We start from the raw sequence: 25,350 nt of genomic DNA, 5'->3' as shown, positions 1-25,350 counted from the left end.
GCACGTGTTGGCTGCTTTTCCTTCACTCTGCGGTCCAACTCATCCCAAACCATTTCAATTGGTTGAGGTTGGGTGATTGTGGAGGCCAGGTCATCTGATGCAGCACTCCATCACTCTTCTTCTAGGTCAAATTGCCCTTACACAGACTGGAGGTGTGTTGGGTCATTGTCCTGTTGAAAAACAAATGATAGTCCCACTAAGCACAAATCAGAAGGGATGGCGTATCACTGCTGAATGCTGTGGTAGCCATGCTGGTTAAGTGTGCCTTGAATTCTAAATAAATCATTGCAAGTGTCACCAGTAAAGCCATCCCACACCATCACACCTCCTCCATGCTTCACAGTGGGAACCCACATGCGGAGATCATCCGTTCACCTACTCTGCGTCTCAGAAAGACACTGCGGTTAGAACCAAAAATCTCAACTTTGGATCCATCAGACCAAAGACAGATCTCCACCGGTCTAATGTCCATTGCTCGTGTTTCTTGGCCAAGCAAGTCTCTTCTTATTATTGGTGTTCTAGTAATGGTTTCTTTGCAGCAATTCAACCATGAAGGCCTGATTCACGCAGTCTCCTATGAACAGTTGATGTTGAGATGTGTCTGTTACTTGAACTCTGTGAAGAATTTATTTGGGATGCAATCTGAGGTGCAGTTAACTCTAATAAACTAATCCTCTGCGGCAGAGGTAACTCTTGGTCTTCCTTTCTTGTGGCGGTCCTCATGAGAGACAGTTTCATCATAGTGCTTGATGGTTTTTGCGACTGCACTTGAAGAAACTTTTGAAAATGTTAACATATCCGTATTGACTGAACTTCATGTCTTAAAGTAATGATGAACTGTTCTTTCTCTTTGCTTATTTGAGCTGTTCTTGCCATAATATGAACTTGGTCTTCTACCAAATGCTAGGTAAAGCCCCGCCTCAGCTCACTGGTCACCATAGCAGCACCCCCTCGTAGCACGCGCTCCAGCAGGTATATCTCACTGGTCACCCCCAAAGCCAATTCCTCCTTTGGTTGTCTTTCCTTCCAGTTCTCTGCTGCCAATGACTGGAAGAACTGCAAAAATCTCTGAAGCTGGAGACTCATTCTCCCTCATAGCTTTAAGCACCAGCTGTCAGAGCAGCTCACAGATCACTGCACCTGTACATAGCCCATCTGTAAACAGCCCATCTATCTACCTACCTCATCCCCATACTGTATTTATTTATTTATCTTGCTCCTTTGCACCCCAGTATCTCTACTTGCACATTCATCTCTTGCGCATCTACCATTCCAGTGTTTAATTGCTATATTGTAATTACTTCGCCACCATGGCCTATTTATTGCTTAACTCCCTTATCTTACCTCATTTGCACTAACTGCATATAGACTTTTTGTTTTCTTTGTTCTACTGTATTATTGACTGTATGTTTTGTTTATTCCATGTGTAACTCTGTGTTGTTGTATTGGTCGAATTGCTATGCTTTATCTTGGCCAGGTCGCAGTGCAAATGAGAACTTGTTCTCAACTAGCCTACCTGGTTAAATAAAGGTGAAATAAATAAAATAAAAATAAAAAAATAAGTCTGTATTCCACCCTACCTTGTCAAACAAAACTGATTGGCTCAAATGCATTAAGAAGGAAAGAAATTCCACAAATAACTTTTAACAAGGCACACCTGTTAATTGAATGCATTCCAGGTGACTTACCTCATGAAGCTGGTTGAGAGAAGCAAGAGTGTGCAAAGCTATCATCAAGGCAAAAGTGGCTACTTTGAAGAATCTCAAATAAAATACATTTTGATTTGTTAACGCTTTTTTGGTTACTACATGATTCCATATGCGTATTTCATCGTTTTGATGTCTTCACTATTATTCCTAACAATGTAGAAAATAGTAAAAATAAGAAACCCTGGAATGAGTAGGTGTGTCCAAACTTTTGACTGGTACTGTTTGTAAAAGTAGTTTAGATTCAGAATGGCCCATTATGAAATGTGCAGGAAGGGGCAAAGAGAAAAAAATACATATCATCCTTATGCACTCGATTAGCGAATAGAGGCCACTTTCCCACCGGTTCATTTCACTCATGTCAGGTAAGCTACTCCAGTTTTTTGTTGCGTGATAGGTGATATTTCTCCTAAACTCTGTATGCCATGGACTCTCCAACCCTGTTCTCTGCAGATACCCAGTGCTTAATTTGGGAAACCAAGTGAAATCTCTCCGGGAACATCAATAGTAACATGTTTTCACAACGAAACATATTCATTAAACTGTTGACAGCCCTTCACATGCGTGCTGGAAAAAGGAATGAGGAGCGAGGAGGAGATGGAAACGCACAGTGGTGAGATATTCTGTAGCTAAAGGTAATGTGTCAGCCTAGTATAAAAAAATGCCTTGTTACTATGCCCTATTATTCTAAATCAAATGCACTATAATTGTAGGCTCTCTCTGAATTTGTTTAATTTAGGCTAGACCAATTATGTACCAAAGATATCTTAATCAGTATATTTTTTGTATTTTTTTCTGTTTGTTTTGAGGCTTGGGCTAATTTATATAGAGTTGGAGTCGGAAGTTTACATACACCTTAGCCAAATACATTTAAACTCAGTTTTCACAGTTCCTGAATTTAATCCTAGTAAAATCTCCTGCCTTAGGTCAGTTATTTACCACTTCATTTAAGAATGTGAAATGTCAGAATAATAGTAGAGAGATGATTTATTTCAACTTTTATTTCTTTCATCACATTCCCAGTGGGTCAGAAGTTGACATACACTCAATTAGTATTTGGTAGCATTGCCTTTGAATTGTTAAACTTGGATCAAATGTTTTGTGTAGCCTTCCACAAGCTCCCTCAATAAGTTGGGTGAATTTTTGCCCATTCCTCCAACAGAGCTGGTATAAATGAGTCAGGTTTGTAGACCTACTTGATCGTAGACACTTTTTTCATTTCGCCCACAAATGTTCAAAGGATTGAAGTCAGGGCTTGTGATGGCCATCCAATACCTTGACTTTGTTGTCCTGAAGCCATTTTGCACAACTTTGGAAGTATGCTTGGGGTCATTGTCCATTTGTTAGACCCATTTGCGACCAAGCTTTAACTTCCTGACTGATGTCTTGAGATGTGTCTTCAATATATCCACATAATTTTAATTCCTCATGATGCCATCTATTTTGTGAAGTGCACCAGTCCCTCCTGCAGCAAAGCCCCCCACAACATGATACTGCCACCCCGTGCTTCACGGTTGGGATGGTGTTCTTCGGCTTGCAAGCGTCCCCCTTTTCTCTCCAAACATAACAATGGTCATTATGGCCAAACAGTTCTTGTTTTGTTTCATCAGACCAGAGGACATTTCTCCAAAAAGTACGATCTTTGTCCCATGTGCAGTTGCAAACCATAGCCCGGCTTTTTAATGGCGGTTTTGGAGCAGTGGCTTCTTCCTTGCTGAGCGGCCTTTCAGGTTATGTCTATATAGGACTCGTTTTACTGTGGATATAGATACTTTTGTCCTGTTTCTCCAGCATCTCACAAGGTCCTTTGCTGTTGTTCTGGGACTTTTTCACTTTTCGCACCAAAGCACGTTCATCTCTAGGAGACAGACCGCGTCTCCTTCCTGAGTGGTATGACGGCTCTGTGGTCCCATGTGTTTATACTTGCGTACATTGTTTGACAGATAAGGGTACCTTCAGGCGTTGGAAATTGCTCCCAAGGATGAACCAGACTTGTGGAGGTCTACAGGTCTTGGCTGATTTATTTTGATTTTCCCATGATGTCAAGGAAAGAGGCACTGAGTTTGAAGGTAGGCCTTGAAATATATCCACATGTACACCTCCAATTGACTCAAATTACGTCAATTAGGCTATCAGAAGTGTCTAAAGCCATGACATAATTTTCTGGAATTTTCTAAGCTGTTTAAAGGCACAGTCAACTTAGTGTATGTAAACTTCTGACCCACTGGAATTGTGATACAGTGAATATAAGTGAATATCTGTCTGTAAACATTGTTGGAAAAAAAGTGTTTGATGTGATTTTAGATTGTATTTGCATTGATGTCAGTGTGGTTAGAGGGACAATAGAGCCCTTAGTACCAGACCATTAGCGCCCTGACTATCATTAGTGAGTTGTGTACAACTTACACATGTCCAGAGTGAATAAGAGATTACCATGACTCAACGGTCACGTAGAACACTATGACTCATGACTGRCGGTGTGGCGGTAATATGGTCACCGCAACAGCCCTATGTGTACCAGAGGGAGCTGGTGGGAGGAGCTATAAGAGGACGGACTCATTGTTATGGCTGGAAAGGAATAAATAGAACTGAGTCAAATGTGATTTCCATATGTTTGATGTGTTTGATACCGTTCCTTTTATTCCATTCCCGTATTTACAATGTGCCTGTCCTSCTATAGCGCCTCCCACCAGCCCCCTCTACTATGCACTGTATGTGGCCTGAAGAGCCGTTGTGTTCTGGTCCACCTCATGATGGCGGCAGCTCATTAAAGCCACAGAGCTGTGAAATGTGTGAGCTAGCTTGTTCACACCAGGGATGAGGGAGCTGGCTGTGGCACCAAACACATTCCCTCCCTGGGTCTCCTGTGTTACCCAGCTGCTGCCTGCCTGTCTGCTCCTCTCCCTCTCTTCACACACACTGAATTTAGGGCAAGAGGAGATTCTCATAGAGAAAACCATCAAAGCCTCCTAATTTCCAGTTGTGCTTGCTCCACTTTCTGACTGAATATGTCTGAACACAGTTCAAACGCAAGTCCCCCACATCATTTAAATAGTCCTCCCTAAGCTCTTAATTATATATCAGTATGCTAAATAGAGAGAGATTTCATTCCACTGTCTTTTCCCTATCTAATTGCCCATAATCAGCTTATTGGATCTGCAAGAAAACAGACTATTGAGCTACATAGATCAATTGCACTATGGGGTAAAGCAATTGAATATAAATATTCTTATTCTTGCCTCTGGCCTTTGATAGTAACACATTTTACAGTTTGACTCATATATGTGTTTGTTATGTAAATATGTGATGTGTTCTCAGTGGGAACTGTGAAGGGCATATTACTCATTCTCCAGTGATCTAGAACCCTGATGCATACATTATCACTGTGCTGTGACAGTGTGGTGAAGAATGCTGCTGCATACACTGCATTTATACAGGCAGCCCAATTCTGATATTTTTTTCACTAATTGGTCTTTTGACCAATCAGATCAGCTCTGAAAAAGATCTGCTGTGAAAAGATCRGACGTGATTGGTGAAAAGATCTGACGTGATTGGTGAAAAGATCAGTTAGTGGAGAAAATATCAGAATTGGTCTGCCTGTGTAAACATAGCCTTTGACATTTTTCTACTATAGTGGGTATCAGGTGCATATAAGATACAAGTCATGGGATGTGTCCTATAAGGTGGAGGGTCATACATATGTGACAGTCAGTTGACTGAGGTTGAGGAAATTAGGCGACAGAGAGGCAAGTTTAACGTGCCTTCTGCTCCAGATCAGGTCATGGTAGAGGGACTGTGTGATCTCAAATTAATTGTATCCTCTGTCTACACCATATGGTGTACTCTACACTGAATCACTGTGTGGTAATCACTGTGTGGTAATCACTGTGTGGTAATCATTATGTGGTAATCATTGTGTGGTAATCATTGTGTGGTAATCATTGTGTGGTAATTACTGTGTGGTAATCATTGTGTGATAATTGTGGTAATCATTATGCTATCAACAAAAAGGATCCTATTTGCACAGTGATTCTTGTAATCTCTCAAAGCTTGTTTGTGATTGTGACTGTTTAATACATATTTCAGCCAGGTTATTAATGACTGTCAGTCATAGACAGATCTCTACACATGGGCTGATGATAATCACACCTGCATTGTGGCAAATTCTAAATGCCTGTAACACAGCTGAGACTCAAAACAGTTTATTACAAGATCATTGGCGTGACATAATGCACTAACCGCAAAAACACTGACTGCCTGATAGCATAATATAAGCATTCTTTCTCCCTCAATAATAAGACATGTAAGCAGGCATTCTAACACTAAGCACACTCACATTATCAGTGGATCAATGTATCTACAGTACATAGTGTCAAACAGTAAATGGAGAATGCCCTGGTAATAAGCATGGAAAAAAGAGCATGCAATTTCCAGCATATAAATGAACAAACTGTAATCCTGTTTACTGTGGCTCTACAATAGGTGTTGTTAACCTTCTGAACACTTGATGCATTAAGAGACCGACTTGAAGAGAAATCAGATGGAAATATAGCCTTACCTCCGTGCGGTAGGTGAGTGTCTATGCAAAAAAATGCAATAGGTCCTAAACCAGAGAAGATGACTGCAGAAATCTATTCTATTTTACCCCTTTATTTTCTTCTGCAGTCGTTGATAGATTCCCCCAGGAAAACCGACTAGGAAGTAAAATGAACACTCCTTTTCTCTTACTCTCACTTGATCTTCCTCTACTCTCCCTCTATCACACACGCTCCCTCCCTCTCTCTCCTCCTCTAGCTGGGCTCTGATAAGGATATTTACTGGTCTGCTGTACAGCTGCATCGCCTAATGCGAAACAACTGCTGATGCTGAYAACACAAACAAGAGATTTGCAYCTGAGGTGCATGAGCAATTGGGATAAGCCATTCACCGACATCAGCACCAACTTGCTGACAAATGGCAACGCAATTACACATCACTGACGAGCATGCCTCTAATGGGACAGGGACAGCAGCTTTACGTATCTGACAGTAGCTGACAGAGAAATCATCCTACATCTGACTACACAGACTCATACTGTATATCAGATGATGCCAGGAGGGGATGGAGGGGGAGCTGAGGATGCTTGTAGTCCAGTGCTTAAGCTCATAGAGTTACACCATATGGGAATCCTCCACAGTACCTCCACCCTTGGCAATCCATGGGACAAGAGACTGGTACTGGATGCCTGCAAAGAAAAGTATTATTGAAGATAGAGATGTGCTTGCATATTCTAAACATTTTTGTTGGTCCTGCTGTAAGTGGAAAGAGCAACCTAATTATTTGAAGAAATAAAATGAAAAAGCTGATATTGCCACAGGCCTATATTATGTGGCCGTTTGAGGCTGAAATAACACATATGATCATTGAATCATAAAGACAGCGTAGGACAAAATGGAATCTGGAAAAATATGTGTAGACAGCTTTAGGTGAGGTGATTAAGTGCATATTGGACATTCATAAAAGCTGTTCATTCTCTCTAGGGCATTGGTGACTAAATAGTATGTTTGCTGGAGCATTGTCTTTATTTAAAGATACTCTCTGTGACTTCCCAGGACTGGACTGTGTGAGTTATCACCCAGCACRCAGGCTTGCCAGCCACAGCTTACTGATTCCATCAAAATGCAATCATTCATCATTAGACATTCCAGCCATGCAAGGGCAAGATGGAGGTGGCTGGAGCAGCAGGGTCACAACACAACTTATGCCGCATTTACATGCTAGTCGGAACTAGGAATGTCACGCCCTGACCTTAGAGAGCCTTTTTATTTCTCTATTTGGTTAGGTCAGGGTGTGATTTGGGTGGGCATTCTAGTTTGTCTATTTCTTTGTTGGCCGGGTATGGTTCCCAATCAGAGGCAGCTGTCTATCGTTGTCTCTGATTGGGGATCATACTTACGCAGCCTTTTTTCCCACCTTAGTTTGTGGGATCTTGTTTGTGTGTAGTTGCTTTCTGAGCTTTACGTTCGTTTTGTATTTTGTTGTTTTTTGMTGTCATTTAAAATAAAAGGAAAATGTACGCCTACCACGCTGCACCTTGGTCTTATTCCAACAACGGACGTAACAAGGAAACTCTGACATTTTCAACTTGCTAACTGCTTGAACATAACACAGCACGTATAGTACAACCAGTTAGCAAGTCGGAGTTRCCTAGATTCCACTAGGACATGGACACAGCATTAAGGCGTTTGAACGCTTCCCAGCCGAAACTGTTTGTGCATATATTATAACGACATGTGATGTTCTTGGTTTGGACTTTGGTAAAAGTTTTTTCGGCTGATCGGACATTTTTTCTGAGGCTAGCCGAAGTTCGGGAGCCAAAGTCCGGGATTGGTCAACTTTAGAGATTATTCAATAAAGTCTTTGTTGACTCATTTTCATGCACATTTTGCACGTCAAAATGAATACAGATTTCTCGAGTTCTTAGATTAATTCTGACTATTTTGAGGAAGTGTATACTGGCTACGGCTTCTCAAAATGGACAAACAGTAGGCCTACTATTGCACCTTTCTAGTTTTTCTAAGCAAAGGTTTTAAAGGGAGTATGTAAGCACACTTGTTCGGTTCGCCAAGCCCAGCCGAACTGAAGCATGTTGACGCATAGGCCTACTGTCACGATCATTATATAAATAATCGGACCAAGGCGCAGCGTGAGTAGAGTTCCACATATTTATTAGTGAAACTTCAAAACAACAAAGAATTAATGAACGTGCAGTACGTAGCGCACATAGGCACTAAACAAAACAATATCCCACATCGTAGGTGGGAAAAATGACAACCTAAGTATGATCCCCAATTAGAGGCAATGATATTCAGCTGCCTCCAATTGGGAACCATACTCACACATCAACATAGAACAAAAAATTCTTAGAAACCCCCCTAGTCAAGCTCTGACCTATTACACCATAGAGAACCCCGTGGGCTCTCTATGGTCAGAGCGTGACACCTACTGCAAATATTGCAGGCTTGTTAGGCTATTATGTTTTCATGCAATTCCTGAACTATATAAAATTGTTTGTTTATAAATAATATGTTGAACTATGGCTTTGTAAATGTACATATGTTTTCTCTATTCAAATAGGCTTACCAAACTCAAATCCTGCGCACAAAAAGAGAGACCATGTGTAAGGTTCTGTATTTATTTTCTTAGTCAACCTTGTTGTAACGATCGTCTGTTGAAGAAGGTGTGGACCAAAGTGCAGCGTGGTAAGTGTTCATGCTTTTTTAATTAAAACTGAACACTGAGACAAAATKACAAAATGAAACAGTTCTGTCTGGTGCAGACACAAAACAGAAAACAACTACCCACAAAAACCATGTGGGAAAAAGCTACCTAAGTATGGTTCTCAATCAGAGACAACGATAGACAGCTGCCTCTGATTGAGAACCACACCGGCCAAACAACAAAGAAATACAAAACATAGAAAATGAACATAGAATGCCCACCCAAATCACACCCTGACCAAACCAAAATAGAGACATAAAAAGCTCTCTACGGTCAGGGCGTGACACTTGTGTTCTGTTTCGTTGTGTTCTTGAACGTAGCCCTGTTTCTTTGTGTTCTTGAACGTAGCCCTGTCTTTCATTTTTGTTGATTTCACCTGCTTTCACCTGTGTTAGTTACTCACCTGGTCTCATCAGCTCCTTATTTAGTTCAATTCATTCTGTTTGTAGCTTTGTGAGGTATTGTTCATTTTGACTCTGCTAAGCCTTTTCCTAGCCCATTTGTAAGAACCAGTTATAGACTTCAGTCCCAGTTTTGATTCACCTGCCTATTTGATTCACCTGCCTATTTGCCTACCTGTGTATGACCATTGCCTGCCTGTGGCCAAAATTCCTGCCTTCTGCGAAGGCGAAATAAACACCTGCCGCGCTCTGCGTGTGAATCTACACCTTTTTCTTCCTGAGTATTCATTACACCATGCTATTGAAAGTACTGGTGCTTCTAGTACAGAGAGCGTGAAGACGGATGGTAGGGAACAAGAGTAATGATATATGTATTAGAGTGGAAAGTTGTGATGGTGTTTGATGTCACCACAGGGCCGCATCTACACACTATCTGATTAACAAATTACGTAAAGGAAGAGATAGGTGATGTAAAACTAGCCCGGTTCATTGGAAATGGTAGACTGCTGATATTCTGTGTTAGTCATGCTCAACAAGGGAAGATTCTTAAAATGGAAACTCTCAATGGGAAGAAGATCAAAAGCCATGTCCCTGGAGCTTATGCTAAGTTGAGGGAAAAATGTGCCAACCCACTGGGTACAGAGGTCAATTCAACTACATTTACATTTACATTTACATTTAAGTCATTTAGCAGACGCTCTTATCCAGAGCGACTTACAAACTACTAGTTTTGATTTACATTTGGTGGATGCCAGGTGCAGAGAGAAGCTAGAGAGGCCCAGAGATATAGAAACAATCATGTCTCATATGCAGAAGCTGTAAGACAGATTGGTGGAACTACTAGGTGGACAATGGAGCTACCATTGCTGCTCTCGTAGTAAATGGACCTTCTGTCAGAACTCATGCTTCTACTAAGGCCTGTTCAGAAATCTTGCTCACATATTTGTGCTGTGTCAAAGGACWCTGATTGTAAATAAAATTTACTTAATAGCATTCATTGGAAAGGTTATCAACACAACTTGGATTGTGGAAAGCAGAAATGCCAGGTTAAAGATGATTGTAGATACGTCAAAGGCGTTATTAGGGTAACAGATGTCATGGRTGACATGATTTTTGAAATGCTGAATAATCCTAAGGGTGAGTCTCAGCATGATAGAGATAATGTTTGATGAGGTTGGGAGGGTTTTGTGGAGGGGGAAGGTTTGTTAGAAGTTATTAAGGATTTGTTTATTTATTTATACTGAAGAAAAATAAATAAACGCAACATGTAAATTGTTGGTCCCATGTTTCATGAGCTGAAATAAAAGATCCTAGAAATGTTCCATAAGTACAAAAAGCTTATTTCTCTCAAAAGTTGTGACCTGACTGCAGTTCGGCGTCGTAACCAACTTCAGTGGGGAAATGCTCACCTTTGATGGCCATTGGCATGCTGGAGAAGTGTGCTCTTCATGGATGATTCCCGGTTTCAACTGTACCGGAGCAGATGGCAGACAATGTGTATAGCGTCGTGTGGGCGAGCACTTMCTGATGTAAACATTATGAACAGAGTGCCCCATGGTGGCTGTGGGGTTATGGTATGGGCTGGCATAACACAYCAGACAATGAACACAATTGCAGTTTATCGATGGCAATTTGAATGCACAGAGARACCGTGARGAGATCCTGAGGCCAATTGTCGTGCCATTCATCCGCCTCCATCACCTCTTGTTTCAGCATGATAATGCACAGCCCTATGTTGCAAACACAATTCCTGGAAMCTGAAAATGTCCCAATTCTTCCATGGCCTGCATACTCACCAGTCATGTTACCCATTGAGCATGTTTGGGATGTGCTGGATCGACGTTTACGACAGCGTGTTCCAGTTCCCGCCAATATCCAGCAACACTGCATAGCCATTGAAGAGGAGTGGGACAACATTCCACAGTCCACAATCAACATCATGATCAACTCTATGCGAAGAAGATGTGTAGCYCTGCTTGTGGCAAATGGTGGTCACACCAGATACTGACTAGTTTTCTGATCCACGTCCCTACCTTTTTTTTGACCAACAGTTSCATATCTGTATTGCCAGTCATGTGAAATCCATAGATTAGGTCCTAATTTATTTATTTCAATTTAATGATTTCCTTATCTGAACTGTAAAATCTTTGAAATTGTTGCATATTGCGTATAGACTTTTGTTCAGTGTATTTTCTTTGTAGTACAGAATTAGTACCCATGATTGATCGCACAATCCAGCACAGTAGGAGGCAGCATGCACATGAAACGGTTGTTTGTATAGCACCTTTATACCATAGAAGAAGAAGAAATCATGCGCATGTTTGATCCTCAAAAAACACAAGATGCAACGTCACGTCTATCTGTCATGGCGCTGTACAGCAGTCAATGTTGACTTTTTGAGTAGACGACTGGCTGAAGAAATTGACACGGTTTTACTTATAGAAGGGGTACAGTACATTTAAACGCAATCTTGGTTTGGTGAACATCTGTAGAAGTAATCAGGTAATTGTAATAAGACAACAATATCTAAACGCAGTCAGAGTCCTTGCTAACTAATGTAACCAGCATGCATTGTTGCCATGTGTTGACAACTTCTTGATTCTCAGTTGTGGTAGCTATAACGTTGTCTAACTACCAATAGCATAGGCTCTAAAACTTGAAGAATGTGGTATCAAAGACAAATATAAAGCTATGCGCATTCCTTCCAATTATTTATATATACAATAGATGACGCTACGTTGAAGCCTCCATCTTGGCACTCCCCTACCATTATAGTTTTTGGAACGTTTATTCTATTGCGGACACCATAATGTACATGTGTCAAAKTAATTCCACAGATGGCCGAATGTCTGCGGGTRTTCGCTCCACCCTTGTACATGATTGATGAATTAAGGTCACTAYTTAGAACTCCCCTCACCAGGTTTTCTAGGTCTTAATTGAAAGGAAAAKACAACCTGCAGACACTCGGCCCTCCGTGGAATGAGTTTGACACCTCTGTCTTAATGTATACTTTTTAAATTACATTATGTGAGCTAAACAAAAAATSTAACATTTTCCTTAAAGTATAATTTTTAGAGATGACTAATGATACTGTCCCCACTACAAAAAAWATATATATGTAAATTTTGCTTTAATATTTAGTAGAAATACTGTAGAATTCCATTAATTCCWATGGAGGACTGCTCCTACTGGGGAGTGTTATTGAGAACTCAAGGGGGACTTTCAACACGGGGACCCCTCAAGGGTGTGTGCTTAGTCCCCTCCCTGTTCACCCACAACTGCGTGGCCACGCARGACTCCAACACCATCAAYTTTGTTGACGACAAGACGTGGTAGGCCTGATCACCTTCGGCAATGAGACAGCCTACAGGGAGGATGTCAGAGACTTACATGCTGACCACACCAACTCGCGTCATGTGGGCGAGTGTTGCAAAATAAATATACACATGTTATTCAGTCATTGCACCCACACTGCTCGCGAGTGTCTGCGTAGCCAGGCGCTAAAATAGAGCTTGGTTCTATTTGTGAAGCTTAATGCTCTGCAAATCCCACCWCCTCYTTGGTTTTTAGGAGCATATACCTACGTGGGTGATTGAAAGATGAACTGAGGTCCACGCTCCAGTTGYTAGTGGTAATGCACCTTAAAGTTGGTTGCCAACTGCCATATAAAGTCCAAAGAAGAAGRCTGAAYGAGGAGAGATTACTAGAAAACAAAGTTTTACCCTTTTATCTGTAGATTAGTTGTCGGAGTAGAGGACCTTGTGCATTTCAGGTAAAATAACAACRCAATGTTTCTATCCCAGGACAAATTAGCTAGCAACAGCAYGCAAGTGTTTAATGCTTTTTGACCAGTCCCCAAATTAATATAGGTGGTTCAGAGTTTGTTTTGATATTTCAACTTGCTTGTCTTGATCGTGTCTGGTGTGTGGGGACAAAATCAACATGCGRGCGATGGCTCAGCATGTTAGTGTGGTGCCAGGACAACAACCTCATTGTCAGTAAGACCAAGGAGCTGATCGTGGACTATAGGTGAAAGGGGAGAGATCTCCCCCAACCACATCGACAGGGCTGTTGTGGAGCGGGTCGAGCGCTGTATCACTGCATGGTATGGCAAATGCACCGCCTTCAACTGCAAAGTGCTACAGAGGGTGGTGCTGACAGCCCAGTACATCGCCGAGCTCCCTCCCATCCAGGACCTCTATATCAGGTGGTGTCAGAGGAATGCCTGAACAATTGCCAATGACTCTAGTCACCCAAGCCATAGACTATTCACTCTGCTACCGTCTGGAAAAKAGTACCGGAGCATCGGCTCTCGGACCAACGAGCTCAGAAACAGCTTCAACCCCCCCAAGCCATAAGACTGCTAAATAGTCAATTAATGGTACCTAGTGTGTGGGGAATGTMTGTGGGAGTGTCAATGTAGTGTGTTAATATGGTGTGTATATATAGTCTAGTGAGTGTGCGTAGGGTCAGTGCAAGATAGTCAGCGCAGATTTGGTGCCATTAATACGCATACACACACACATACCAACGCAACACAAACATACAAATTCTGCACACACATTCACACTTTTACTCATCAGTAGATGCTGCTACTCTGTTCTTTATTTTACTCTCTTCTATCCTGATGCCTAGTCAATTTACCCTGCCTTTATGTACATATTTACCTCAAATARCTCGTACCCCTGCACATTGATCTGGTACTGATACTCCCTCTATATAGCTCCATTCTTGTGTATTTTATTCCTCTTGTGTTAGTATTTTTATTATTATTTTTAAACTCTGCATTGTTGGGAAGGGCTCATAAGCAAGTATTTCACAGTAAAGTTTACACCAGTTGTATACGGTGCATATGACAAATACAACTTGATTTGAAGGCCAGCGGGTCCCRCTCTTGGGTTCWCAGCTGAAGGTATGGACCACAGCTGGCTCCATGTGAACTACAATCCTGACGCTCTGTTTTAACGTTTAGAAACGTTATTAATCCTTGCATGCGATARYGTTTTYGAAACCTTTTGGAACTTTATGTTTATTGCTCGCATACACAGTTTAGCAGCGGTTATAGCAGGTGCAGTGAAATGCTTATGTTACTAGCTCCTAACAAAGCAGTAAATGTCACAGATACACAAATAATAAATACACATTTTGTAGGCAGTTTGCACCTTGTGGCTGTGGAATCTGACTTTGGCTGTGTTATCTAGTGGAAACTTGCGCAAAGAGCGTTATTTTAATACCTCAATGGCTAAAAGAGAATCTGGCACAAGCAAAGGACCAGTGAGAATTTGCAATCTGTGAGCTTTATCATTCACTGCCAATCACAAGCGTAAAAAAAAAGCTAATCATTAATTGTGAGCCATAGCCGCGGGAAGTAGTTCGGGGGTCGGGGTGCTGCGATTTATTAACGTATTTTCCCCCCGCGCTACAGGCGGCTATATCATCCAATTAATACAGGACTAGTAAAGGCCTAGTGCACTACTTTTGTAAAAAAAAAAATCCAGATTTTTTTCAGGGAGTGCTTCTGCACCCCTACTTCCTGCGGCTATGTTGTGAGGTATATCATGCTGTGAACATTTTTACATGATATCGGGCAGTGTCACATCAGGGCATTTACCTCAGGCAGCATATAGATATGTGGAATGACCCAATGGAATTGTAGTCATAAGGGCTACATGCAGATATACTGTAGGTGTTCTTGTGAAGACWTATTGAATGAAGCCGTGTGGATAGTTATCCATTTAGCTTTCCTATACCATTTTCTCCCTACTTGCTTTGTCCAGGATGGCGGAGCCAGGCTCAAGCGACCCTGGTGGCCCCTCTAGCACTCCAGCAACGCCTGGAGGGAGTGGCAGGGGATTGGTGATGGGACGCCGGCTTCCAGCTACCCTCTCCACCGGCCGCTTCCCTTCCATGCGCACCAAAGACCTCACCTTAGGAGGGGTGAAGAAGGTAGGCTCAGTGAATTGTATGGAGTGTTTTTAATGGTCTATCACCAGCACTTGTGTATTTATTTAACTAGGTCCATCTTGACCTCAATGTTTTATATTTCAGAAAACCTTCACCCCTAACATTATTGGCAGAAAAGCTAAGGAAGAGTAAGTTCAGTTCTGTCTGTGACAATATGTGTGYTTGCATGATACTGAAAATGTTTTCCAGCACATACTAAAGGACCATATGTTGTTAACAGAGTTGTTTTACTTTCTTCTACTATAGGCAGAAGGTTGAGGCTGGGCAAAGGAGGGAAAGGAGAGAGAATGATCGGGGTCGTGAGCGAGGTGGTAGGGGTGGTCGGGGCCGGGGACGTCCAGAAGTCATCCAGTCCCACTCTATCTTTGAGCAAGGGCCTGCAGAGATGATGATGAAGAAAAGAGGTAGGATCYGGGTCATTCATTCAGCTGGAATTCCATAACATTTGTTATATGGTATCATTACCATAATGATGTATCATTTCGTTTGAACTTTCTTCCTGTGCTCGTTTCAGGCGGCTATGAAGGTGAGAGAGATGCACCAAGTGTGGGTCCCTCACCCATCATCAACATTAAGAAGGAGAAGAGGGAGACTGAGGAAGAGACCAAAGAAATTTTGCGCAATCTGGAACGAGACAATGTGAGTCCTCCYTGTACCTATGTCTCATCATACTGTCTGTACAATAATTCTTTAGTTTCTTGTCCACTTATGAGTAATTTACAACTAATTTACACCAGTTCCTGGATGACCCTCACCTAAGGAGTGATGTAAGGAGCTGCCCTGTTCAGCTGCCCCTGGCTGTGTCAGGGTGGGGATTCAAGGAAGAAAGTGATGTCACTGATATAGCCTTCAAACCAGACAAGTCTGAGGAGGACATTGAGGCCACGGAGGGAACAAATGCAGTCAAGGGTAACTATAATCACAGCTCTTACATCGCCAACATTCATGTCAGTTCAAATGAAACAGCAAAACAATCTACTATAACTGTCTAGGCCATTTGTCTCCCTCCCTCTCTTCAGTGAAGCAGGAGCCAGAAGATGCTCCAGAGGTCAAGAAGATGGAACCCACTTTCAGACGACCTCCACTCCCTGAGCCTGAAGTTTTACCTGAGCTGCTGGAGACCTGGAGTCAGAGCAAAGTGGAGGAGCTGTTCTTCATCCAGCTCCCTGACTCTCTACCAGGGCAGCCGCCCACCCAAGAGGTCAGGCCAGTGAAGACAGAGATGCAGTCAGAGGATGGACAGTCCATGCTATTGAAAAGTGAATCTCAAGTAGGTATTCAGGTGTATTAAATATGTGGTTCAGAGAGCAAGGCTTCTGTGTACTCTGTATACGATCAGTTTGTTTGTCCTCTGTGGAATAGGAGGAGCAGCAGGAGGAGAACAGTTGCCATCTGAGAGACCTGCAGGAGGGTCTGGTGGGACGACTGTTGGTTCGGAAGTCTGGTCGGGTGCAGCTCATACTGGGGCATGTCACACTAGATGTGGCTCTAGGAACCTCATGCGCTTTCCTCCAGGTCAGAGAAAACACAACCTTTGGCTGCTCATAGTTGGTTAAAATTAGTGTCTACGGATGATGTCACCAGAAACACTTATCTTTTTCTATTTTTTTTACTACAAAACATGGAAATCTGATGTTTTCATATACACTATATGTACAAAAGTATGTGGACACCCCTTAAAATAGTGGATTCGGCTATTTCAGCCACACCCGTTGCTGACAGGTGTATAAAATAGAGCACACAGCCATGCAATCTCCATAGACAAACATTGGCAGTAAAATGGCCTTACCGAACAGCTCAGTAACTTTCAACGTTGCACCGTCAAAGGATGGCACCTTTCCAACATGTCAGTTCTTAACATTTCTGCCATGCTAGAGCTGCCCCAGTCAACTGTAAGTGCTGGTATTGTAAAGTGGAAACGCCTAGGTGCAGCAACGGCTCAGCCGCGAAGTGGTAGGCTACACTAGCTCACAGAACGGGACCGCCGAGTGCTGAAGTGCGTAGTGTGTAAAAYAAAAAAMAAGAAATTCTGTCTTCGGTTGCAACACTCACTACCTAGTTCCAAACTGCCTCTGGAAGCAACGTCAGCACAAGAACTGTTCGTCGGGAGCTTCATGAAATGGGTTTCCATGGCAGAGCAGCCACACACAAGCCTAACATCACCATGCACAATGCCAAGTGTCGGCTGGTGTGGTGTAAAGCTCGCCGCCATTGGACTCTGGAGCAGTGGAAACGCGTTCTTTGGAGTGATGAATCAAGCTTTACCATCTGGCAGCCCGACGGACTAATCAGGGTTTGGCGGATGCCAGGAGAATGCTACCTGCCCCAATGCATAGTGCAACTGTAAAGTTTGGTGGAGGAGGAATAATGGTCTGGGGCTGTTTTTCATGGTTCGGGCTAGGCCCCATTAACGCAACAGCATACAATGACATTCTAGATTATGTGCTTACAATGTTGTGGCAACAGTTTGGGTAAGGCCTTTTCCTGTTTCAGCATGACAATGCCCCTGTGCACAAAGCYAGGTCKATACAGAAGTGGTTTGTCACGGTCGGTGTGGAAGAACTTGACTGGCCTGCACAGAGCCCTGACCTCAATCCCATCTTACACATTTGGGATGAATTGGAACGCTTACTGCGAGCCAGGCCTAATCAGTGCCTGACCTCACTAATGCTCTTGTGGCTGAAATAGAAGCAAGTCCCTGCAGAAATATTCCAACATCTTATGGAAATTCTTCCCAGAAGAGTGGAGGCTGTTATAGCAGCAAAGCGGGGACCAACTCCATATTAATGTCCATGATTTTGGAATTATATGTTCAATAAGCAGGTGTCCACATACTTTTAGTCATGTAGTGTATGTTGATGTTGGTGATGAATTTGATGTTGGAAAAAGGGTGGAATTTCCCTTCAAATCTTCACTTCCCTGTAGTTGTATGTAAACATACAGGTGTGGCCAATTAATATTGGTTCCTTTGCACTTTTCTTAAATAATTCCCTATTCTAAAATAAGTTGAAATTGAAAAACACTTTTGGTCACCACACCTTATCGGATTTTCAACATTGCAGAAACAATWAWTTTTTTTAACTTAAGTTTACAATTTGAATAAAAAAATATAAAGACAAAGGGAATGGACAAAATGATTGCCACCCRGGAGCTAGTACTTGGTTGCTCAGCCTTTGGCCAAAATATCTGCAGAAATACACTTATCGTAGCCATCAATAAGCTTGCTTCACCATTCTACTGACAATATGGCCTACTTTTCAACAGCAAACTGCTCTAATTCTTCAATTTTTGAAGGGGCCCCTCCATCAACTACTGTATTCAGATCTCGCCATAGGTTTTGGATGTGGTTCAGATCTGGAATCTTCGCTGGCCACTCAAGAACAGTCCAGCATATCCTCTTAACAATTCCTGTGTGCTTTTTGATGTGTGTTTGGGGTCGTTGTCATGCTGGAAAGACCCACAACCTTCAATGGAGACTCAATATTTGGACACTGGGTTGAACATTGGACCACAAAACACCTGACACTGCTGATTTCATGATGCCTTTTTTTCAAATTAAACTTATTTTAGACAAATMAGGAATTATTAAAGCAAAGTGCAAGTGTGCCAATATAATTGCCTCTCCCCCCACCCCCTTAGGAGCTGGTGTCAGTTGGAACAGGAGAGGGCCGGACTGGTGACTTGTCAGTGCTGGGTCACATCAAACACAAATTGGTCTGCTCGCCAGACTTCGAAGCCCTGCTGGAGAACAGAGTATGATGAACCAGGACAGGATGACCAGGACAAATATAAGCACCCACCATTAGGCCAGGGTTTCTACAGTACAGTGGGGACCACATACAGAATAACACAGACCGTGCAGTGCTGTATAAGGTCTATAAGGACAGTAGTACCACAAGCAAACATGGCACCTAAAACCTATACATGTTTTTTCAGGTGTCCATTGTTGTAACTTGTCCCTGGATAGTTTCAGAATGTGAAATAGAAAGTCTTGTAACACAGATTTCCTACCACTAGTTTGTAAGAAAAGTTGGCTTGTTTACAGAACATTTTATTTATTTTTCTCTGCTGAAAGCGATGGAGAAAGATTACCTTGTTTGAGATGTGTGCTAAATGACTCTAATAAAGGGATGGTACAGTATTCTCTCATTAAAAATGATTAGCCTACATGAATGTGCCAAATTCCAAATGTTCTATTTAGTGATGTAGTGGTAAAGAAAATAGGTGGGTAAACTCTGATTGRCGGTCGCGCTGTAAAAATGAACGTGCTCTGCTTCCATTTTTAAAATGTWTTTTTTTTTACTGTCACACAAAAGGTCGGTAAACTGTCACACAAAAGGTAGGTAAACTGTCTCACAAAAAAAGGTGGGTAAACMGCATTTACTTGTGTTTACRCTCTACACCACCGGTCCTATTCCAGTTTTGTAAGCAGATCACACTCAGGTCTAAGCTTGGGAGGGATGAGTAGAGCAGTAATATTTCCCATGTGGTATCCTGTAAAACGCATACCTAAATGACTGGATGTAAGATGAATAAAAATAACAAAAGTTCCTGTGTGCTTTATGTATTCATATACTTATATTAGCACTGAAGCTTTAAGGTCTAGGTCACTTGTTATGCTTCAAACATTTTCATTGTGATATATATCTTTTCAACTTTACATGATGCGAGATGAGGATTTATCAGGGTCTAGTGTGGATTGCATAAGTATTTTGAAGAACTTAAGTATTTTTACTATAGTAGTTTTTTGGGGTATATGTACTTTACTATTTATATTTCTGACAACTTTTACTCCACTACAATCCTAAAGAAAATAATGTACTTTTTACTCCTTACATTTTRCCTGACACCCAAAAGTACTCGTTACATTTTGAATGCTTAGCAGGACAGGAAATGTCTYATTCACACGCTGATCAAGAGAACATCCCTTGTCATCCCTACTGCCTCTGATCTGGCAGACTCACTAAACACATGCTTCGTTTGTAAATTATGTCTTAGTGTTGAACTGTGACCCTGGCTATCTGTACATTAAAAAATAAATCGTGTTGTCTGGTTTGCTTAATATAAGACATTTTAAATTATTTATACTTTTACTTACTTAAGTACATTTAAAACCAAATACTTTTAGACTTTTACTCAAGTAGTATTTTACTGAGTGACTTTTAATTGAGTCATTTTATTTGAAGGTGTATTTTACTTTTACTCAAGTATGACTATTGGGTACTTTTTCCACCAATGCATTTACGCAACTAAATCATATGTGTGATTTCCCTCACTGGGCCTACTGTTATGTATTTTATATACATGTATTTTGTGTTCAGCATTAAYTAATGCGCCGGTGTTTCCACGTCCTACCACCAGATGTCAGTTTAGAGACGAGGAAGGATGTTTTTGTTCTTGCTGAAAAACGAGACCACAAAGCCGACGAGATTCTCGCAGGAACATCTGATGCGCACCATCATCGTTCATCACCTTACGTCTATGCAACTGTCCGTTGGCCACGGGTGGAGACAACAATGTGAGGTTAGTACATTAATGTAGCTATCTACCCACGTTTCAGGAAATTGTATCTCATCTTCCACGATAGAAAGCTAACGTAGCACAAAAAATCGACTGCTTGATATTGTTTGTGAATAGATGGTGTACAGCGTCAKTGGTTACCACAGCCACAAAGTGATCACGTCTAAACCCCGCCTATTTCTACAATTGTCCTAATGMGATTTTTAACATAACGTTGACCACACTGCTAACATTATGCCTAATCTTAAATTAAGACACACAAGCAAAGTTTCGTTTAATGAATTTGTACTATATAGCTAGCCAATTTTGACTTTGTGGCTGTGGTAAATAGTGAGAGAGTACAGCAGGTTAGAACTAASAGCATTTTAGTTAACCATAACCCTTTTCTTAACCTAATTATCCCAAACTGCTATGTTACTTCTAAACTGATGTGCAATTTCTAACCTGCTAAGAAAAAGTCACTTCTGGTCGTAGCTGCATTCCACCTAGTCAGAGTACTCATAATACTAGCCTAGCTAGTAGCCTAGCTTGCCATGCCGACTCAACTCTATGATTTAAGAATAGCCCGCAATTAATGTGTAAATGCAGGCTATTTGGCTGCTGAAATCCAGTCCGACTACACCAGTGGCTGCTCAACTCCGTCGTAATTTGTTGAGTTGCTCAACTCCATTGTAATTCGTGGAGTTTAGTTTAATTGGKTAGCCTAAAAGTGTGATACGGATTGGATGCATGAATCGTGACACATTATTAGCTAGAATCCGTGTAATTTCTCCCTTCCTGGTCTGCTGGAGATGGTGTTAAATTATTGCAACAGTCAGAAAATGTACGTACATAATTTTCTCGATTCTCATACTGTGCAATAGCAAGCCCCTCACCAAAATGTTATCAGCCAGCCAGCTAACGTTACATAGCTAACTTGCCGGCTTCCGATGTTATAATAACATGTCGTGACTGGAGCGAGGAGTGATGTTTAGTGGAAATAGTAGCGTTTTTTAAACATATTGTAATGAAACAGGCAGGGAGCAGGTCTCGAACCCTCGACCTRCTAGCCCGAGGTCCGGCGCGCTATCGACTGTGCCGCAAAAGCATGCTCCAGCGGCAGAGTCGATTTCCGCGCTTATAAACCCAGGGTCGTTACAATATATAGTGCTGTTAGTAATTGCAAGAACTTGTAACTAGCTACAAAGAACTAACGTTAGCTAACTAATGTTACGAAGAACATACTTGGCTGGCCTGACCATCCTAACATTTGAGTCATCATAATCTGAAGGAGAGAGATGCCACGCTAGCATCATGCGCAATTCATTTTAATTTACATTATTTGCGTAAAGCTTCATATTGGTTGATTCTGCTACTTCCCAAGTGGGACACACATTCTACAACGAGTTAGCAAGTCGGAACTCTCCGAATTTCCTAGTATTCACCAGCTCTTAGGCCTGACCTTGTGTTTTTGTTTACATCTCTTTCAGGTACATGTGATACTCAACTAAACAGTTGCAACTTTTGGATTCTTTCAATGCACAATATTCTCAAACCCTTTCAGGGTCCATACATTTTTTTTGGTAGTAGTGGAATTTTAATTTTGAGTTAAAATTCATTGTAGCCCCACAATAAGTTTGAATAAGTTTGAATGATAAGAAGCTAAAGAAAACAACTGAACTGATAGACTGGAAGGCCCAGTTGCTATAACATATCTATAAAGCTGGGAGACAGCAGCAAGATGCTGTCCTCTACAGACATTGATTCACTGACCAGTGTGAGGAGGAGTCTGGTCCCTCAGACGTCTTAATGAAGGCACTGCTCWGGCTGAGAACTGAGACTGAGTCCTAAAAGGCGGACAAGTGCGGCACTGTCTCCTCCTGCTGTTGGGTAGCCTTTATATTCTGTGTAMTAGGATCTCCCCATTGCCCCCTAAAGCCTCAAGATGGGCCCATTCTTAGACTTCAACCCTTTTGATAACCTGCTGTGCATTCTCTTGGGCATCTCCTTCACMGTGTGGTTCACCCTACTGCTCGTCTTCATCATCGTGCCTGCCATCTTTGGAGTGTCCTTTGGCATTCGCCGGCTCTACATGAAAACCTTACTGAAGATCTTTGAGGTGAGTGGGAACCACTTGACTGTTTGCAGGGGTTCACAGATGTTATCAGTTTGTGGTCAGATAGGATGTCACATCAGACATTTGCACATGCATAATTAATTTGAATGATCAAGAATAGATGGTAGGCATATGTCACACAACATTTATGACTGACGTAGACTTGAGTGGAGTGCATGGATTATTATACTCACTGTGTGCAGTGATGTGGCACTTCCTTGTTTGACAGTGCACCTGACCCAAACTGYGATTTAGCAATGGGATTTAGTTTAGTGTAGGTCATGTGCACCTCCCCACCTTCAATCCCTCACCTCCGACATCAACTCTCTATTGCGGGAGTTCAGTTCAGGTCCATATTTACAATGTGCTTCATTTGCTTCACATGAAGTCACGACAAACACCTTTGTTGTCACAGAGAGCTCGAAGCAGGACATGTAATATAAGATGGGTATAATGAGTGTGTAATAGCAATAGCACACAAGCATAAAGTTAGCACCACTCTAATCAATGACTCAACAATAATAATGGGTCACTGCCAAGAGAGTCATTAAAAACTCTGGCTTCACAGTGACCTTTTACCACTAGTACCCAGACAGCCTTGCATTCAGTGGGTGGAGATTACATGATGACCAGGGGCCCTGCCTCCTCCTCATTATGTAACTATGGAGAGAACAGTACAGACCTGGGTACTAAAAATCTTCTTCTGGCTACATGTTTATGGTATGAACATGACTTTGTGGGATCTGTGCTTCTGACCCTACATTATCAACATTCACTTTCTTGTTTAGCCTGTTGATGGGATCATGTGTCTCTCAATATGATTAATCAAAAGTTTCAATGGTTGTTGGGAGTTAGCCTAGCTGTCTGTTCACCTATCACTAGTGAGATGAAACCAGAGAAGGTTATCTCCCTCTGTCATCCTCTGCTGTATGTGTTGACAGAAAGCCTGTGAGCAGTTTCCAGTCAAACCCTTTGAGAGAATGTTCTAGTGGCAGAAATAAATGGGCTGGAGGGAGATAGCMGGAGATATTCTCAGCTCGCAGTAGTGCCAAGCCTAGTCTACCAGCATTTTTATGAGAGAAGTAAGCTTACAGGCTGACCACACCGCTCGCGTCGCAAAATCAATTTAGGAATATATGTTATTCAATTATTGCACCCACACTGCTCGTGTGCGTCAACAAGCGTCTGCGTTGCCAAGGGCTAAAATTGAAGTCATTCCTATTTCTGACYCCCTGCAAGTCCTGCCTCTCCCATCTCCTCATTGGTTTATAGAAGCAGGTACCCACGTGCCATCTCCTCATTGGTTATACCCACGTGGGTGATTGAAAGACGAACTGTGTTGCCTGTCGGTGTCGTAATACTATGAAAGTTTAGATGACAATCACCATATAAGTTCAAAGAGGAAAAAGCCTGCAAGYAGGAGAGAWGACTAGAAACGATTCGGTTGACCGTTTTATGTGTGGATTAATTGTCAGAGTAGAGGACCTTGTGCATTTCAGGTAAKATAACAACTCAATGTTTATATCCCAGGACAAATTAGCTWGCAACAGCAAGCTAYCTAAATACGACAAATTAGCTAGCAAGTGCAAGCTAACTAGCTAAATTGCCATAAATGTTTAATGCTTTTRGACCTGTKCCCAAATMAATGTCATTGGTTCAGAGTTTGTTTTGATAATTTAACCTGRGTGTCGTGATTGCGTTTGGTGTAGGGGGACAAAATAAATTGATGCACGATGGCGCACYCGGCCGGTTTGGGTTCCGTGTAAAGGGTAAAGATAGGTGAGTGYTAGTATGACCGATTTATTTTCCTTCTTGGTTTGTGCGAAGACAGACTTTGGTATTGCTTGGATGAGTCAAGTCTCCAACGTGAAAATCACGTCCTTTGCTGCTGGWAACATTTCACGAATGTAACCCCATAATCTTGATATGTGTGAGCTGGGCTATGGGAATTGTCTTGCTATCTAGGGTATGAACCTGAATGTTCTCTTCATGGTTAGTACACCAGATCTCATGCAGAGAAGGTCAGTCTCACAAGGAATACCTGCTGGCTTTTATACCAGATTGGTGACAAAGCACTTTCTGTTCAACAATATTGCATCAACTGCAGTGTTAGAGAATGGGAAGGAGAGAATGAACAAGGAGGACCCCGTAACTCCTACTCAGTCTAGGCTATGAAGTGAGTGTAGAGGTATCACACAACAGCTCTTTTTTTTGGTTAGTAATATGTAATCCTGTGCTGCCACACCCCTTTGTCCTAAGCCATGTTCTGGCCTTGATTTGCCCTGTTCCAGTTCAGACTCAACAGGATTGCTATGTTCTTCATCTACTAGCCTAAACCAAAGCAAACACATTTGTGTCCCTATAAGCTGCACTTTAGTCTTATGATTCACATGTCYTGGTATTG

At 41.9% G+C, this 25,350-nt stretch overlaps 3 protein-coding genes across 4 annotated transcripts in view; 2 read left to right on the top strand and 1 right to left on the bottom strand.

Annotated features, from left to right (window-relative positions):
• The window catches only part of LOC111957431 (phytanoyl-CoA hydroxylase-interacting protein-like), a 17,924-nt gene extending 11,372 nt beyond the window's left edge, over nucleotides 1-6,552 (bottom strand). The window contains exon 1 of the mRNA XM_023978251.2: nucleotides 6,265-6,552. The gene's annotated coding sequence lies outside the window, so the exon portion shown is untranslated. The remainder of the gene's footprint in view (nucleotides 1-6,264) is intronic.
• Nucleotides 6,553-11,724: 5,172 nt separating this feature from the next.
• LOC111957951 (DNA-directed RNA polymerase III subunit RPC4) lies at nucleotides 11,725-19,881 on the top strand. Of its 2 annotated transcripts, none has more exons than XM_023979068.2 (9): nucleotides 11,725-11,814; nucleotides 15,145-15,313; nucleotides 15,416-15,459; nucleotides 15,578-15,735; nucleotides 15,846-15,970; nucleotides 16,069-16,240; nucleotides 16,351-16,601; nucleotides 16,694-16,846; nucleotides 18,971-19,881. In XM_023979068.2, exons 2-9 carry the CDS (start codon nucleotides 15,146-15,148, stop codon nucleotides 19,088-19,090), a joined length of 1,191 nt encoding a protein of 396 aa, XP_023834836.1. In that variant the 5' UTR covers nucleotides 11,725-11,814; nucleotide 15,145; the 3' UTR covers nucleotides 19,091-19,881. The 2 variants fall into 2 exon arrangements, with proteins under 2 accessions (XP_023834836.1, XP_023834835.1); XM_023979067.2 differs by having other exon boundaries at nucleotides 11,725-11,869.
• Nucleotides 19,882-20,762: 881 nt separating this feature from the next.
• Nucleotides 20,763-25,350, top strand: part of LOC111957965 (glycerol-3-phosphate acyltransferase 4) — a 31,889-nt gene continuing 27,301 nt past the window's right edge. Inside the window, exons 1-2 of the mRNA XM_023979084.1 lie at nucleotides 20,763-20,854; nucleotides 22,321-22,949. Coding sequence (XP_023834852.1) covers nucleotides 22,776-22,949 — 174 coding nt within the window. The 5' untranslated portion in view covers nucleotides 20,763-20,854; nucleotides 22,321-22,775. The remainder of the gene's footprint in view (nucleotides 20,855-22,320; nucleotides 22,950-25,350) is intronic.

This window comes from Salvelinus sp. IW2-2015, linkage group LG33 (assembly GCF_002910315.2).
Source record: "Salvelinus sp. IW2-2015 linkage group LG33, ASM291031v2, whole genome shotgun sequence".
NCBI lineage: Eukaryota > Metazoa > Chordata > Actinopteri > Salmoniformes > Salmonidae > Salvelinus > Salvelinus sp. IW2-2015.
This window is presented reverse-complemented; position numbering and strand designations above follow the sequence as displayed.